This window comes from Anoplophora glabripennis, unplaced genomic scaffold, assembly GCF_000390285.2.
Source record: "Anoplophora glabripennis isolate ALB-LARVAE unplaced genomic scaffold, Agla_2.0 scaffold4, whole genome shotgun sequence".
NCBI lineage: Eukaryota > Metazoa > Arthropoda > Insecta > Coleoptera > Cerambycidae > Anoplophora > Anoplophora glabripennis.
In genome coordinates this window covers 3,022,339-3,037,725 of record NW_019416568.1, presented here as the reverse complement: position 1 = coordinate 3,037,725, position 15,387 = coordinate 3,022,339, and the positions used below count along the sequence as shown (strand labels likewise).

The window sequence follows — 15,387 nt, the reverse complement described above, 5'->3', positions numbered from 1 at the left end:
TAAAATATATTTCAACAAAAATAAAAACAACTAATGGTAACTCTACCACCATCCTCTGCTGTAGCCGTAACCGCCACCGAATCCGCCTCCATATCCGCCACCGTATCCGTATCCTACCCTGATGGCGGGACGAACGATGACCGGCGCGGCGTAGCTTCTAATCACGGGGGCAGCAATCACTGGGGCGGCAATAACTGGGGCGGCGTATCCTACTCCGTATCCACCTCCGTATCCTCCACCATATCCTCCTCCATATCCTCCTCCATATCCTATTCTGTATCCACCCCCGTATCCGATGCCGTAGCCACCTCCATATCCTACGCCGTAGCCGATGCCTCCCCCGTAGATTCCACGCTTCACTACCGTCTTCTGGGGAGCGGGCTCATCGGAGGCTGAGGCTACTGCCAAGATGGCGACAAAAAGTACCTGAAGGAAGAAGAATAATTAGTCAAATTCTATGTTAAATCTTGACGTCACCGATATTAATGATTCGTTTACAATGAACAATGACAAACCGTTATCTACCCTCGATATAATGTGATCGCTGATTGAATAGAATAGAATTTCCTGAAAAATTACACTAACCACAACCTGTGAAACAGAAAGTTGTGTTTTATCTGTAATCTGATCTTATTGTTTTAGTAATTTTAAATTTTGCAGAAAATGAATTGCCAAAATCAATGAAATAAAATAAATCAAAAGTAGTACGTAAATTTTATTAATCCTAACTACATATGTCAAATTTATAGAATATTTGCACTATTTTAAGGGGAATTAATTTAAAATGTAAAATAGAGAAATTGGTTCAGTGAAAGTTAATATGTATTCGCAAAAATGAGAGATGTGAGGAATTTTGGTTATTAGGTAGATACATACATTTCTGTTTGAGTTAATATTGTAACTTTTGTTAAAAAGAGAATGCAAAACACATTTAATATACTCATTGTCACAATCAGTTAAGAGAAATCAATAACACAATAGATAAGTAACATTTTCTTGATTGCTTTTTGATTGACCATCAGTTCAATTACTTTATTCCAGTAATAACTAAAAAGGATAACTAATTTTTCACTTAATTTTAAAATTTTTTAGAAAATAAAAAAATTTTGAAACGAGTTTTTTAATTAAAAAAATACACAAATTGTATTAAAAAATAACCCAAACCCATCCAAACGAAATTTTTAGATGCAAATTAATAACGACAAATAACAGTGTTAGTAAAAAATTATTAGAGTTTTAGATCATTTTTATTTATTTTTACTGTGGACTGGGACATAAATAAATATGAAAATAAAAATAAATCAATTGAACAACTGCATTAAGAACCATTTCAGATCTAGGCTGGTTGTTTATAAAAATTTTGAAAAATATATAATTGTTTTAATGTTTATGTTTTGTTTATCCAAGTTTCTTTGTCCATATACTTAGTATTTTATAGACATTTTCAGTGGTGGCAAGTAAATGTTCACAAAAAGAAATTTTACGAAGAAAAAATTTGAAACAAAATTTGGGAAATAAGAAATTAAAATGATTTATTTATATATTTTTTTCGCAAAATTAAGTTCTCTTTGTAGTTATATACAAGTACATTCAAATGTTCATTTAATGCTAGTATTCTATTTGTTTAACTTAATTATGCCGTAATTTAAAAAAAAAACTTTTGAGAAAAATTTAAAAATGATGCTTGTATTTCTCTATAAAAAATATATATTTTGCAAATATATGTATAACACCTTTTGATATCTGAGCAATCCCTAATAAACTTAATTTATTATTTCGCAAATTTAATTCGAACTTCTTTCATTACAAAAATTCTTTATATGAACTTAAAAATCATCCCCTAAGAAGTAGTATAGGTCCCATGTTTTATTATCAGAATATTACCCCTTGATATTTTTGAAATAATGTAAGTACTGAGACTTTTTACTCACCAAAAATTTCATTTTTGTATACACTATAGAGCTACACAAAATGATTTTGATACACACTGGGCATCTATTCGATTTTTTATAGTCGTATCTTCATCGTGGTAGGGTGAATCTAAATTTTTAATTATATCAGCGATTAGTTTGCCTAAAATTCTATAAAAAAGAATGTGAAAACGATACCTCGAAGGACACTTTCCTAAAAGACGTGTCATCAATGGCATGTTTTCAGATTTGCCCGTCCCGTTATTTGGAAACATCAATTCGTGGGTTACATAAATTATGGTTTATGGCATATTTATGATGTTTTTTTATGCGTACGTAAGAAATAGAAAACCGCACATCTGGGTGGACTATATTATTAATATGCAAAATAATTCGGATGTTCACACGTTGGGTAATGCTGTTTCAAGTTTCTTTCAAGTATATTATCAGCTTCTGAAGTGTCATTATGTGACCTTAAACAAATGTAAAACTTACTAGTTATTCCATACTCGATAGTTCGACTTTATATAAACAAGATTGAAATATGATTTGTTTGTTTACTTGCAGTTTGTTTTATCAAAACGACAATGCGTTGAACACAACTCAAGTAGATGCAGGCGGTACAAAAAAATTGTGCACATATAGAGGAAATATAAGTTACGCTTTAATTTTTGCTGAAACCTGAATGGTGGACATTTTTTTAAACACCTGTATATATAAATTCAGTCTAAATATTTGAAAAGTATGGTAATTTTTTCTAAGATAAAGTAGTTGCTAACATGAAATGCCATTTTATTTTCTGTAGTAGCCAATTGTCATTTCAAGACTTATTTTTTCATACAAGTTACACCTCCATATTTATTATTTAATTCATTTTGTATAACATTAATTTGTCACTAACGATTTACTTAGAATACATTTACTTAGAGAAAGGTGTGGACACTTCGAAACAGTGAACTTCAATTATTTAATTATAAATGATTTATCTAAAAAATATTGACAAAAAATAAAACCATAGCCCCTTTTTACTACAACTGCGAACAGAGTTTTCATATTTCAGGTTACTTCCACTCCGACATAGTTATACATATAAATAATTTCATAAATCACTTTATGAAATAATTTATATAAACTCAGACATTACAGCTGATAAACTGTAACATAACCATGTATTCTCACATAGAAAAACGCAAGACCCAGTTATTTATTGCTGCAATTGGATAATAATCTTAATTTAATTAAATACAAATCATACCTACCGAAATAGTTTGAATTAATCCTACGATTTAATGACATACATTTTTAAATTGCGATGTATTTCTGCAATAAAAACAGGCACCTAATAATATATAGGTATATTACTCATAAATACACCACCTGTTATGTTAAAGGACAACTGAATATAATGTTGTGTAATTATAAATATACATGTTCTTTATATTTTATTTAATGTTTTTGTAAAAGTAGCTGTCTTAACATACGTTCGTTATTGGTTTATATTATTTTGTAACAAGTAATATTTTGCAAGATTTCAACGGGTTTTGCTAATGTTAGACGTAGCAAAATTGCTATTTAATTCTTTTTTTTAAACAGGCCCAAATAACACATTGATAATACTAAATAAAATATATACATATATAACTTTTTAAAAAACCTATTTTATAGCGCTCGCATTTTTTTGTATAGCTTTGGCAAGTGAAGACATGCTTTCGAATGTGTCCACATGCAACATCCACACGATACGACATTTGACAAGTTACCGCATCACCTAGAGACGGCTTTACAGGTCCTTTTACAATCATCTGGCTTGCTATTAAAGCTGGCTCCAGATGATTTGGTCACTTGCCAAATATTAGCCAAGTGCAAACTAATGCAATGTGTGTGTAGATTTGCCAGAGTACACATATTTGTCAATCCTAAATAAATACCGTACTGTATGCATGGTGCATATCGGTACATTGCAGCTTGTCTTCACTTGCCAAATATTCGCCAAAGCTGTACAAACGGATACTGTTTAGTGAATGTTATTAGATGTCGCCTCTTCCAACACTTCAAATAATTTCTACGGTATATTACTCTCTCAATTCGTGAAAAATGGCACGTGTAAACAAGCAGTTGACATACAAGCAATTGGGAAGTGTGAACTTGGAGCCGGCTTAAAATATTTCATATACTCAACAAATGTTTGCTTAATATTAGATATCATTAACATTAACTACATATAAATATTATTTATTATTTATATCACTAGTATTTTACCATGTTATTTTCCGAATATGAAAATTATCTGTAAGCTATAAGTAGAAAATTCGAATAAACAATCGTTGTTGTGTACGAAAAACATTATATATAAAATAAGTAGGTAATCTCCAAATAAAAATTGTCAGTTATTTTATTTTTTGTTGAAGAAAAGCGAAAAGTACTAAAATATGGCTTGCTGCAAAATATCGTTATGAAAGGTGTGGTCGGACCGCCTTGTTAATTTTTGTACAAATCTTTCCACGTTTATATAATTTTTATATTACGACTACCTATAACTTATGTAATTAACTTACTTCTTTTTTCTGTAGACCGGTAAATTTCAGGAAACGCGAACATTGTGAAATATTAATAGTAAATTTATGGAAATGAACAGTCCAGTCAATGGAGATTTGGACTTTGCCAATTAATCTGAAATCTTGTTATTGAAAACAGTTTTTCAAGAGCAGATTTTATATTATGTTATTTAAGTTATGATAACAAGCATGGAAAGACATTTATTTTGTAGCCAGACAAGTTTAAAAATTTAACCAACAGTTGTTACGTTTTACATTAGATTATTTCACACTTGGAGATAAATAAAACACAATATTTTTTTATTGAAGCAGCTATGAAATAGTTAACTTTTAATTAAATGAAGTTCTTTCGAAAACTGCTGTTGGTAGTAAACTTGTAACTTGATTATTAAGTTGAAGTTAAAATTTCTTCATATAGTTCAGTCAGTTTCCGTGTTGAGCTAAAAATAGAACGAATTTCTTAATGCAAATTTTTTTATGAAAGTGTCTTGGATTTATAATATATAGTCTTATTTTACCGAGCTTAATATACAGTGTGTACAAAAATCCTGAAAATAAGTAAAAAAAACTGTTTTTGTTTATCTTTCAAACAGAATTGTGACTGACTAATAAATTGACTAAATCGATTCAATTTACAGATAACGAGTTTCATGTCCATTACCATGACGTCCACCATTTGAATTAATTTTTTATCAATTGTCTTGCGTCCTGTCATGATTTCTTACACGACATCAAATCTCCTTAATTTTCAATATTTTTTCACAATCCGGCAACCGCGCACTGAGAAAAAACAGCCAGATTCTCGATCTTGTGTACACGACGTTTGTATGTTTGCATTTAACGTAAAAAAGTAGATGCATAATAATCCTTTCGTATTCTTGTTTAGTTTGTTACGTATGCTTTAATATTTACATTTTTATATTTTTAGTTAATCTCAATTTAATCCAAACAACGTACATATTTTTATTTTATAATATTGTCTTTATATTTTTTTCGAGTTATTGCCTATTTTATGGTACCAAAAAAATATATATTGTTTCGGTTGTTTCATAAGACAAATAAAAAATGTCCTTAATTGTTTGCCTTTGTTCCGAGTTTTTAGCTAAAAAGTTGTCAACTCTAATTTCATCATGCTCGAAACAGTGATGTTTTTAAGAGATTTATAAGGGAGGTCGATAATTGAAAATTTTCAGATGAAGCGTGGGCACACTGAAATTTATTATGCATGTTCATTTGTGTTTATGTGTTACCATGTAGATATAGTACACATATTTCTTTCAAAGGCTTGATAGGTGGAACATGCAAATTTCGATTCAGATTCTAAAAATTATGTGCAGACTGAAAATTTGTCTTTTGCGAATATCTAGAACAAAGCAACCTTGTCGCCCAAAAAAAGGTGTAGCCGGCAATAAACCTACTTATTAATTATAAGACAGAGAACGTCTGCATTTGGATAAAATATTCGACATAAATTTTAATGTTTTCCCATAAAGCTAAACTTACACACAAATTTATCCGCAGTGAGTCAGCTATCGAGGTTGAAGCTGAATTGGTAAAATTGGCAGGGTCGTACTTGAAATTTGAGGAAGGCTTCCAAAAATATTAAAAGTTTTAATTTATGGTAGATAGTAGTTAAATCTAATACTTTACAATTTGTCGAACCAGTATGTTTATAAATTATTTCCTTCCTGTCAAACTTTCAGTTATTTCAAACAACAAAATACATTATAAAAATTGTTGCTGACATCCTGCCTTTCTTACGGTAATTTTGTCTATCTTCCAGTCTGACTAAATGACTAAATGTTTCTATCTGTCTGTTTTTCTGCCACCCTCTGTCTAAATGTCCACTGACTGTCAGACTGCCTCTTTGTTTTGTCTTCCTACCTTTCTGCCTAACATCCTCTCGGTTTTGCGTGATTGTACAAAAACAAGATTAAAAAAAAACTTTTGAAAGTCTTCAACAAATCATTTCGCTTCTCTTAGCATAAACGTAGTAATCTAAATTCAGACGAGAACGCTTACGTTGTTCCCGGAATGAGCTTCGAATCGCTTTTTTATGTGCTTTATTTGTGTCTATCTTTAGATTCCAGTAAATGTCTGCTAACAGATTCTTCCCCCAAACACCTTGATATATTGTTAAATAGGGTTATCTTATAATCTTTTTTAAGACATTGAAAGGAAAATGTTTATAAAAATAAACTGATTTGTTACGGACCTGAATCTAGGCGATACGTATATCTTTCAAAGGTGTGGTTGCGATGTTATACAAGTTTAGATAGCGAAAGTGGAAAACGCGTCGAGAAAAATTATGATCTTAGTCGTGTCCGATTATTTCTCCATTGCACGATTCGACATGCACACACCATATTTTTACACCTCGAAATAGAAAACAACAAGGGACATTTTCATTGTGTAACAATGCATGATCGAGGTCAGTCTGTAAGTTGACAATTGTAAGCATTTTTGTTTATTTTAAGCAGATATATTAAATGAGTATTGTAAAAGATAATTTTTAATAATGCCTCGATATACAACATAAACAAAAGCCTAATACTACCAAATTTTATGTCCCGACAGTACTTTTTAAATAATTCCTTTTTTTTTACAAATTATTAATACAGTTTTATCAGATTTATCTAGAACTTTCTTTGAGTTTGAATCGCTAGACGACAAATTGTGGTTAACCTTTTACATAAACAAAAAAGCAAATTCTACAACTGCTGTGTTATGTATGTTATGCTGATAAATTAAGATGATATAATAATTCTAAACTGCCCGAAGGGGTATGATTGTCAGATATCCACATGTTAGCACAACTCATGTTAAAAATGGAAGAGAAGGGAACTGGGAAACAAACAAGATTTACAAGCATGGAAACAGTTTTATGAACTTTTATATCATCTAGAATCTAGAACGTTTTGTAACGTATTAAACAACTGATTGCAAAATGGTATTACTATGTTGGACATTTATGCATTATTAAGTGCAAGTTTGTAAAAAATTCATGTAACAAAGACACCTTTGTTTACATCTAGGGCCTTAAGAAATTTATATAATTTTCGCAAATACATAACGCTCCACAGAACTTAACTGTAATATTTTTTCTTTGCCTTCTGATATGGTTCATAAATATGGTCATTTTCTTTGAAGAAAACTTTTGTAATTTTTTGTAGCGACATTAATTTAGAAAATCAAAACTTTATTTGATTCGTAATTTTAACATCGTCTGGATAACGACTAAATAACCTCAGTCAACTGCTTAAACCAGAAATTTAGAAAATAAAAAATGAATTCGAAATGTTTACCTTAACAAATTGACAGACTATAGAACAATATATTGCGAAACATCGTTGATGCATCTTGGTACCGCAGGAACAATGACCTACATTGGCACCAATGGCACCTGAAGTTTTTGAAATTTCACAATTTATTCCTAGGTCCATTTTTTTAATTCTTACAAAATACGGCTAGTAAAACTGACTTATTTATGGGTAAATGTTACTTAATACCACTTGAGATAATTAACAGTGACTTACGACGGTCTGTTTTCAAATTAGACGCAGAGAATCAATCTGACCACACCTCTTTCAATACTTCGAAATCCTATAGTTGCTTAATTAATCGAATCATCGTTTTTATTTCGTATAGGTCGGAAAATTGTGTTTTTAGAAGATATTTTATGTGAAAACAAGTATTATCTACTATTATGTATTTAAATTATAATTTAAGATACGTGTCATTTTTATTATAGGCATTCGTTGTTCATTTATATTGTTGTGTATGTTTATTTTTTTAAAATTGATTTCTGTACATCTTTAAAATATTGTACAAACTTAATTATCAAGAATTTTACCAACATGAGTACATTTTTATTGGAATCGCATTTTTAAATCAAATAATAGGGCAGAATGACCTTTTTTTGATATAGAATCTTTTTAAAGTTGATTTTTTAGGTTCTTCAAAAACTCCAGTGGGCTCAAGTTTTCATTGGAATTTGAACACACTGCATAAGGCAGTGTTTATTATTTTAATTCTAATTCTAACCACTTGTATAATGTACCGGAGAGAAAATATTTAGTATCGTTTCTATAATCAAAGGAATTTAAAAAACCACAACTTTCTTCCGCAGCATTTAAATTTTTTCTTGTAGGTAGTTATCGTGGCCATAAATGTCTTTTAAATCGGATTTTATAGCTCATTTGATCGAAAGTGACTGAAATATTTTAATTTAATTCATTTAAAGTCTGATATGTTTAATTCTAATGCACTCAGCATTTTGTAAAGAATATTTAAACCCTGGAAACTTGGTAAATCGGGGCCAGTCCTGGGCCAGTCCGGTGGCCAGTCCGGAGCCACTTTGAGAACCAGTCGATGGCCAGGAGCCAGTTTATCATTTTCGTCCTCCACAACCCCTCAGAGGTCCGCCAAGCGAGTAGCCCGAGAAAATAATATATTTTTTAATAGTCGTTTTCGTATTTTCAACAGGAAACGTGACATTATTATTATCATTTTTTAAACATACATTCCATGATTAGTTTTCCTTCTCTTATTCATTTGTAAATATATTTAGTTAATTCAAATAAACATTGTTTTTCGGAATCAGAAATCTAAGTTCCAAAAAATATCTAACCCCATTGACATTCATGGTTAAAATTCAGTCATTATCTTATACATTCCTATTTTCAATAAAAAGGAATAGATTAGTGGCTCTCGATTTTGTCTGAAAATATATATTTATGCCAGAGCTGTTTTTTTATTGTTGACTTCCCACTATTTTCAGTATTGTTAATAGATATTCTTTAGTATCCATATCCCAAATTTCAATAATCATTAATATCATCTGCTGAACGAAAATTTTAAGAAATTCCAGAGATATAGATGTTTCATATATGTATATGGACAATCTACCATATTAAACTATTTTGCGAGAATCTTAAACCACAAGTCTTTCAAATTTGCAAGTTATGGATCATTCCGTTTTTTAAATTCCTATCTCGCGCCATCACGGTCATGTAATAATGTCATTGTCATTATTTGTAAATCAGGTCCTTATTTTATGTTTCTGTTACGATACCATTAAACATTAATAAATTTATCCTTAATAGGTATTATTCTGCAACTTCCTTAAAAAGTGTAGTGTTTAACTATAATTGGATCGAAATCTGGGCCATTTCTTGTAACGTATAATATAAAATTTATATGAGATAGTCCTTCAAAATATTAAGAATATTTTTACCTTGAAATTTACAAATTATAAGTATAGTTTTTTAATGAATAACGTGACACGAAATAGGAATCTACTATTATTCGAGTTCTTGCAACATATCCCGAATACATTTAATTTGAATTAATCTTACTAGAATTTGTACGTGATGATAATTACAGTTATTAAAGTTCAGTAAAACTGGAACAGACATATAGTGCGAAGAAATTATTTTAAATAAATTTAAATATGGTATTTTCCTTATCATTCGTTTGGGAAAGAATAGAAACAAGTGAATACCAATTTATATCTATATTTATAAATGATGCAGATTAATGAACTATACCAGAATTTCAAATATACAGGATGTTACAAAAAATTAGGCCAAGTCGTTAACCACAGATTGTTGGGACAAAAATAATAGAACTTTTCTTATATATTTATTTAGGCATCTCATTTTCAAGATATATTGTCAAAAATTAAAAAAAAATATGTTTATTACCTACCTCTAATGTTCGTTAAGTTGGACTGAAATTTTGGTTAAACAAATCGAAACATAGATTAAATAAAGGGTTTGTAATAGTCACTGATTTATTTCAACGTTTTCTGTACATAGGTACCCACATGTATAAATTTAAAGGTTTTTTAAATCAAACGCATTTTTTATTTTTTAATGAGATTTTAGAAATAATACAAAAACAAGAAACCATGGGTCAAAAATTATTATATTCCTTTAATTCGTGCCTGCATTTTTTAAATTATATACCGGCATAAGATACGAGTCTATATCGAATTACAATGTATTTTTTATTCATTGGCTATTTTGCCAGCAGCGAAAAAAAATAAAAATTAATTAAACAAATCCTTGCGTTACATGGCCTTTTATTTGTCTGCTTTCTTCAGTGTGCTTTGTTTAGGCAGGGCCGTTTTCATTAAAATAACCCTTGATTGATCCCTTTGGCACAACAGTTTATGTTATTTTTTAATTTTTTTCACAGGTGGCAAATACCCAACAAAAAAAAATCGAAAAATAAATAACTTATATTCTTAGATTCAACTAAAATGTAAAAATATCGCACTACCGATATCGTGTCTTACTTGATGTGGATTTCACTTTTATTGCATTTAAAATAAAACTAAAATGCGTTAAAAACCGGTTTATGTACTATTTCTTAACGAAATTATTTCGACAATTCTTTACGCATAAATAGTTTGTATAATCCAAATCTTTTATTTTCGTTATATTCCTTACAACACCAAGGCTTCATAAAAATGTTTAAAAATATGTGATACGTAGGTACTCCTCTAACTATGCTTATATTAAAAACATTTACTCAATACCTAGTGGCCATATGGAAAAATTCGATCCTCGCATTTTTATTTCTATTGGTCATCGAAATTTTTCCACCTTCTATAATAAATAAGTATTTATAATTACTTTTATTTTCCAACGAAAAATTATTATTCCACATACCAAATTTGAAAATAAATAGTACAGCTAAAACTTCGATATTTTTTTCTCGAAAAAGATTATACAGTACTTTAAAAAAATAGTAACAAATACTTTTTATTAAAAACTTGAAGTGAATTCAAAAAATGTTTCAAATTTACTGGAGTAATAGGTTTTGTTATGTACATTAAATATTACTTTACTTAAAAAAAAATCAGGTTAGAATTGTGGCTAAAATAGATCCCACTTAAATATACAATTTGTATATATCACAAGTTGATAAAATATATTCTAATGTACAAATTGTACCCTCATTATACAATGTTTTTCAATGGATAAGATAGTAACAAATATAAATATCACAGAATAGTCCGACTAATTGAAATTTGGATATTTCATCGAATATCTGACTCATTCTATTTGAGGAACCTAAAAAATATCCATTATATTTTAATTAATTTATTATTTATAATGGAGGAATTCACAGTTACATAACTATAAAAAGGAATTTACCGTATATTAGCAGAACTAATTCTACCAAAGTAAGAAATATTTTATTACATAAAGGCTTAAAATTATACTGTCTGTAAATATTTAGAAGTTTCATGGCGTGAATGCTAGAATCTTCAACTATTTCTGCGGTGCATCTAATAAATGTTTTAGATGCTTCATTGTCAGTCAAGTATACAGGGTGATTTGGAAATAACAGTATAAGTTTCTATACTGACTCTTATCAATACTACATGATCTTTGTTATGAAGCAATATGACATGAATACTCACTGACACATGCTAAGAATGCTATGGATATATCTTTGTTGATTGCAGGAAATGTCGCAACTTATTTGTGATTCAGTGACAATGTCGATTATGTTATTCAATTCACAGGCGAATATATAATTTGGAAAGTACATGGGCATGAATGAACCAAGTCAATGAATTTGCCGATTTTGTGTGTCCCAATGCGCCTCAGATCAAACGTGCATGCTAACTGAATTGCATAACGAAGAGATTAAGATGATGCATCCTTATTTGGTTTAAATTTAGAAGTGGAATCACGGTCAGCTCTTTGTAGTGCAATGTCAACTTCGGGTAAAATTAGTATATTTTAATAATTTAATATTTAACGTAATATACAGGGTGATTACATAAAAAATTAGGGCAAAAAGTATATACTATAACAATGACTTATTCAATTAATACAAACGCTTTAGAAATATTTTTAATAGCGTAATTAATAATGCTAAAACTGACTATAAAATAACATTGGAAAATTGTGAACAAAGCTGGGAATAAAATAAAGAACAATAAATAAAAGACGAAAGTGGTAACTATATACAAGGTGAGATATAACATTTTTGTTAACAGATAAGTAGATATCTGATAAAATTTAAAAAAGCTTATGTAAATATCTGAAACCAGAAATCTAAGGATGAAGAAGCTGAAGATTTTACCTCACAATAAAACTAACTAGTGATCATTTCATTTAATTTTTGACCTTAGATATAATTCAATTCAAAAACTGTAGTACTGGAAACACAAAATGAAATACTGTCATCTTTAATATAATATGTCAGCCTTTGTGATAGTTGCTTACCTGTAAGCTAAAATAACTAATAAATACGTTCTTACGGATGCAATCACTTGCTCTTTATTAACTACTGTGATTAATTAGAACAGATGTAAACGTTTATTACCCAATAGTATTTACCCAGTATGCTGTGGCTATTAATTCTATAATTATATCTACAGAGCAATGGGTGATATGAATTATAAAACAGGAATATACTTAATCCCTTTGTTAATATCTATATATCACTAGAGAAAGTAGTTATGTGTCATGTAACAAGTTTTAATTATAACTGCACCGAAATGTAGGTAGGTACATTACGAATTTTTAGACAAATACATTGGCCTATAAATCAAAAACTGGATTTAACATGCCCACTAATATCCAAGTAACATAGAGATAGATAATAATTTACTTTTTATTAGTATTTCAGTTTTGTATACATTAAAAATTAGAGTAATGATTAAAAAATGTATCAGTCTATGTAACTTTAATGTTTGTACTTATATTTTGATAGTTGTATAAAGTTTGCGTAATAAACTAATAATTTATAATTTTCAATAGATTAAAAAATTTCTTTTCATATTTTTTAACCTCACCTACGACATACTGATGAGGACCAATAAGTCCGAAACAGGTCTGTGTCTGGCGGGTTAACTGACGACGATCCTACCTGTTGTGAGTAAAATTCAATGCCGGTCGGGGCATACAGCCTGCGGAGCAGTTGTTTCTCGCAACACTGGCAATTTAAAACATTTTGTTTTCACCCAGTTCGCTTCCTACTAGTAGTAGCCATGTAAATGGCGTACTGGCGATAGATGGAGCCATTTACGTTCCGTGTATAACATATTTTTTAATGAGACGTTCTTTTTTTCAAAAGTGGCTAAATATTCAAAAAATAAATCTATATAAATTTTATTTTTAATGGTCTTTACAAGCATTGAAAAGTAAAATGAGAATTTTTAAGGTATCTGTTAAACCATAATAAGGAGAAAATTATGACACAATATATTTCATTGTATCATTTTGCGCTTTATACCTTAAAATGACTTAATTGTTTAAAATATGTATGGCAAAATTAAACGTTAATGTTCATGGTCCAGATATATTTTACTTTCATTTCACAAGAACACGAATACACCGCCCTGATGATTATCAGTCACTATCAATTTGAAAGAACCGCTGTTCACCAAAAACCACATTTTCGTGTAAATATTAAGCAACGGTCTTTCAAAAATCAAGTCAGTCCACAAAGTGGAACAGTAGTTCTTGCCACACTCTTTAGAAGCCATTAGTCGTCTTAATATAAAGCTGCACCTACATTTCTTTTGTGTTTCTAATAGTTCGGTAAAGACCAAACAAAACGTTATTATCAAATTGCAACAGCTGAATAGTTTATTGTAGTCTATAGACTCATATATTTTTTATTTGTATTTTGGTCCTTGCTGAACTTTTCGAGCCGCCAATGTATTATTTCTGGAACATAACAGAAAGTAACTACGAATAATTTATTCTGGAAATTTTTCGAAGCAAGAAGTTCTGACTAGAGCAAGTTTAACTTAATATTTTAAGATTTAAAATGTTAAGCAGTTTGATTTGTAATAGTTGACGTTGTACAAACTTGTTTTGTTATATATATAGAGACAGTTAATAATGCACATATCGTTTGTATCTATAATAGGACTAATTAGTATGTTATTTATATAGGGTGACAACAATATAAATATATTTAAAACTGACGTTTATAAATTTTGACGTGTCAACCATCACTTGTTTTGTCTAATAACATGTTCATAGAAAGCAAGATTGATATTAAAATATTATTTCTAGCGCGGTAACCATGGAGAATTTTATTCAGAATGATCTCCGTTCCGTAAGTTTGTCCAGTACGTCATGCAACACCCTGTATATGCATTCTCTTTTAAGTATACCTACGTACTCACCTTTTCAATGACTAATCGCAAAATAAACGACATAATTTTAACAGCGCTAGGAAAACAAACTCGGCGGCATTTGCTAGACGTGAATGGCTCTGACTTTGATGCGTTCGCGTAAACGCAGTCGAGACGTGGCCTACATTCTGGCCTTTATGCAATTTGATTAATTACGGATATTGCCATTCCTCAGAAAACCCGTTACAGTTATACCTAAATTTGGCATAATCTAAGCGACTTGTTTGGTTTACCTATTCCCGACAGTTTTAAGGATTGTTATACGCATTTTGATCAATGTATTCAAGTTTTATCTAGAAGTTGGTATATTTCTTTTAAAGTTTGAGCATGTGCAACTACATTATTTATATTTAATGGAGTCATTACTGAGGTTTTTGGAAGAAGGAGATAATGTAAATTTAATTTTTTGAAATGTCTTAAGCAATACAATGTTGATTTTAAAAATATTTTATCTTGAAAATAACCTTTCTCATACTTTCACTGGATATACAAAATAAAACAGGGGTTTTAAAGGGACTTATTTCATTAATACAATAAAAAGGCATGCATATTTAGAAGTGCTCGTAACTTTTACAGGAAAATACCAGTTATCGACATACCATCCTATGTTTTGTCCAATTTTCAAGCTTCATTTGAAGGGACTTTATGCAGGGTGTTTTTAAATGAAATGAAGTAAAAATACCTTATATGAAAGTTGCACCCTGAGACGATAGACCCTCTTAAAGGAGGGGATTGAAATTCACATTTT

General features: G+C 29.8%; 1 protein-coding gene across 2 annotated transcripts; it reads right to left on the bottom strand.

The window, feature by feature from the left end:
- Positions 1-12,776, bottom strand: LOC108917491 (keratin-associated protein 21-1-like). Of its 2 annotated transcripts, none has more exons than XM_018724122.1 (2): positions 1,932-1,955; positions 1-426 (listed from the first exon to the last, which is right to left on the bottom strand). In XM_018724122.1, exons 1-2 carry the CDS (start codon positions 1,941-1,943, stop codon positions 43-45), a joined length of 396 nt encoding a protein of 131 aa, XP_018579638.1. In that variant the 5' UTR covers positions 1,944-1,955; the 3' UTR covers positions 1-42. The 2 variants fall into 2 exon arrangements, 1 of the variants encoding a protein (XP_018579638.1); XR_001964802.1 differs by lacking the exon at positions 1,932-1,955 and adding an exon at positions 12,715-12,776 and having other exon boundaries at positions 361-426.
- Between the last annotated feature and the right edge of the window lie 2,611 nt (positions 12,777-15,387).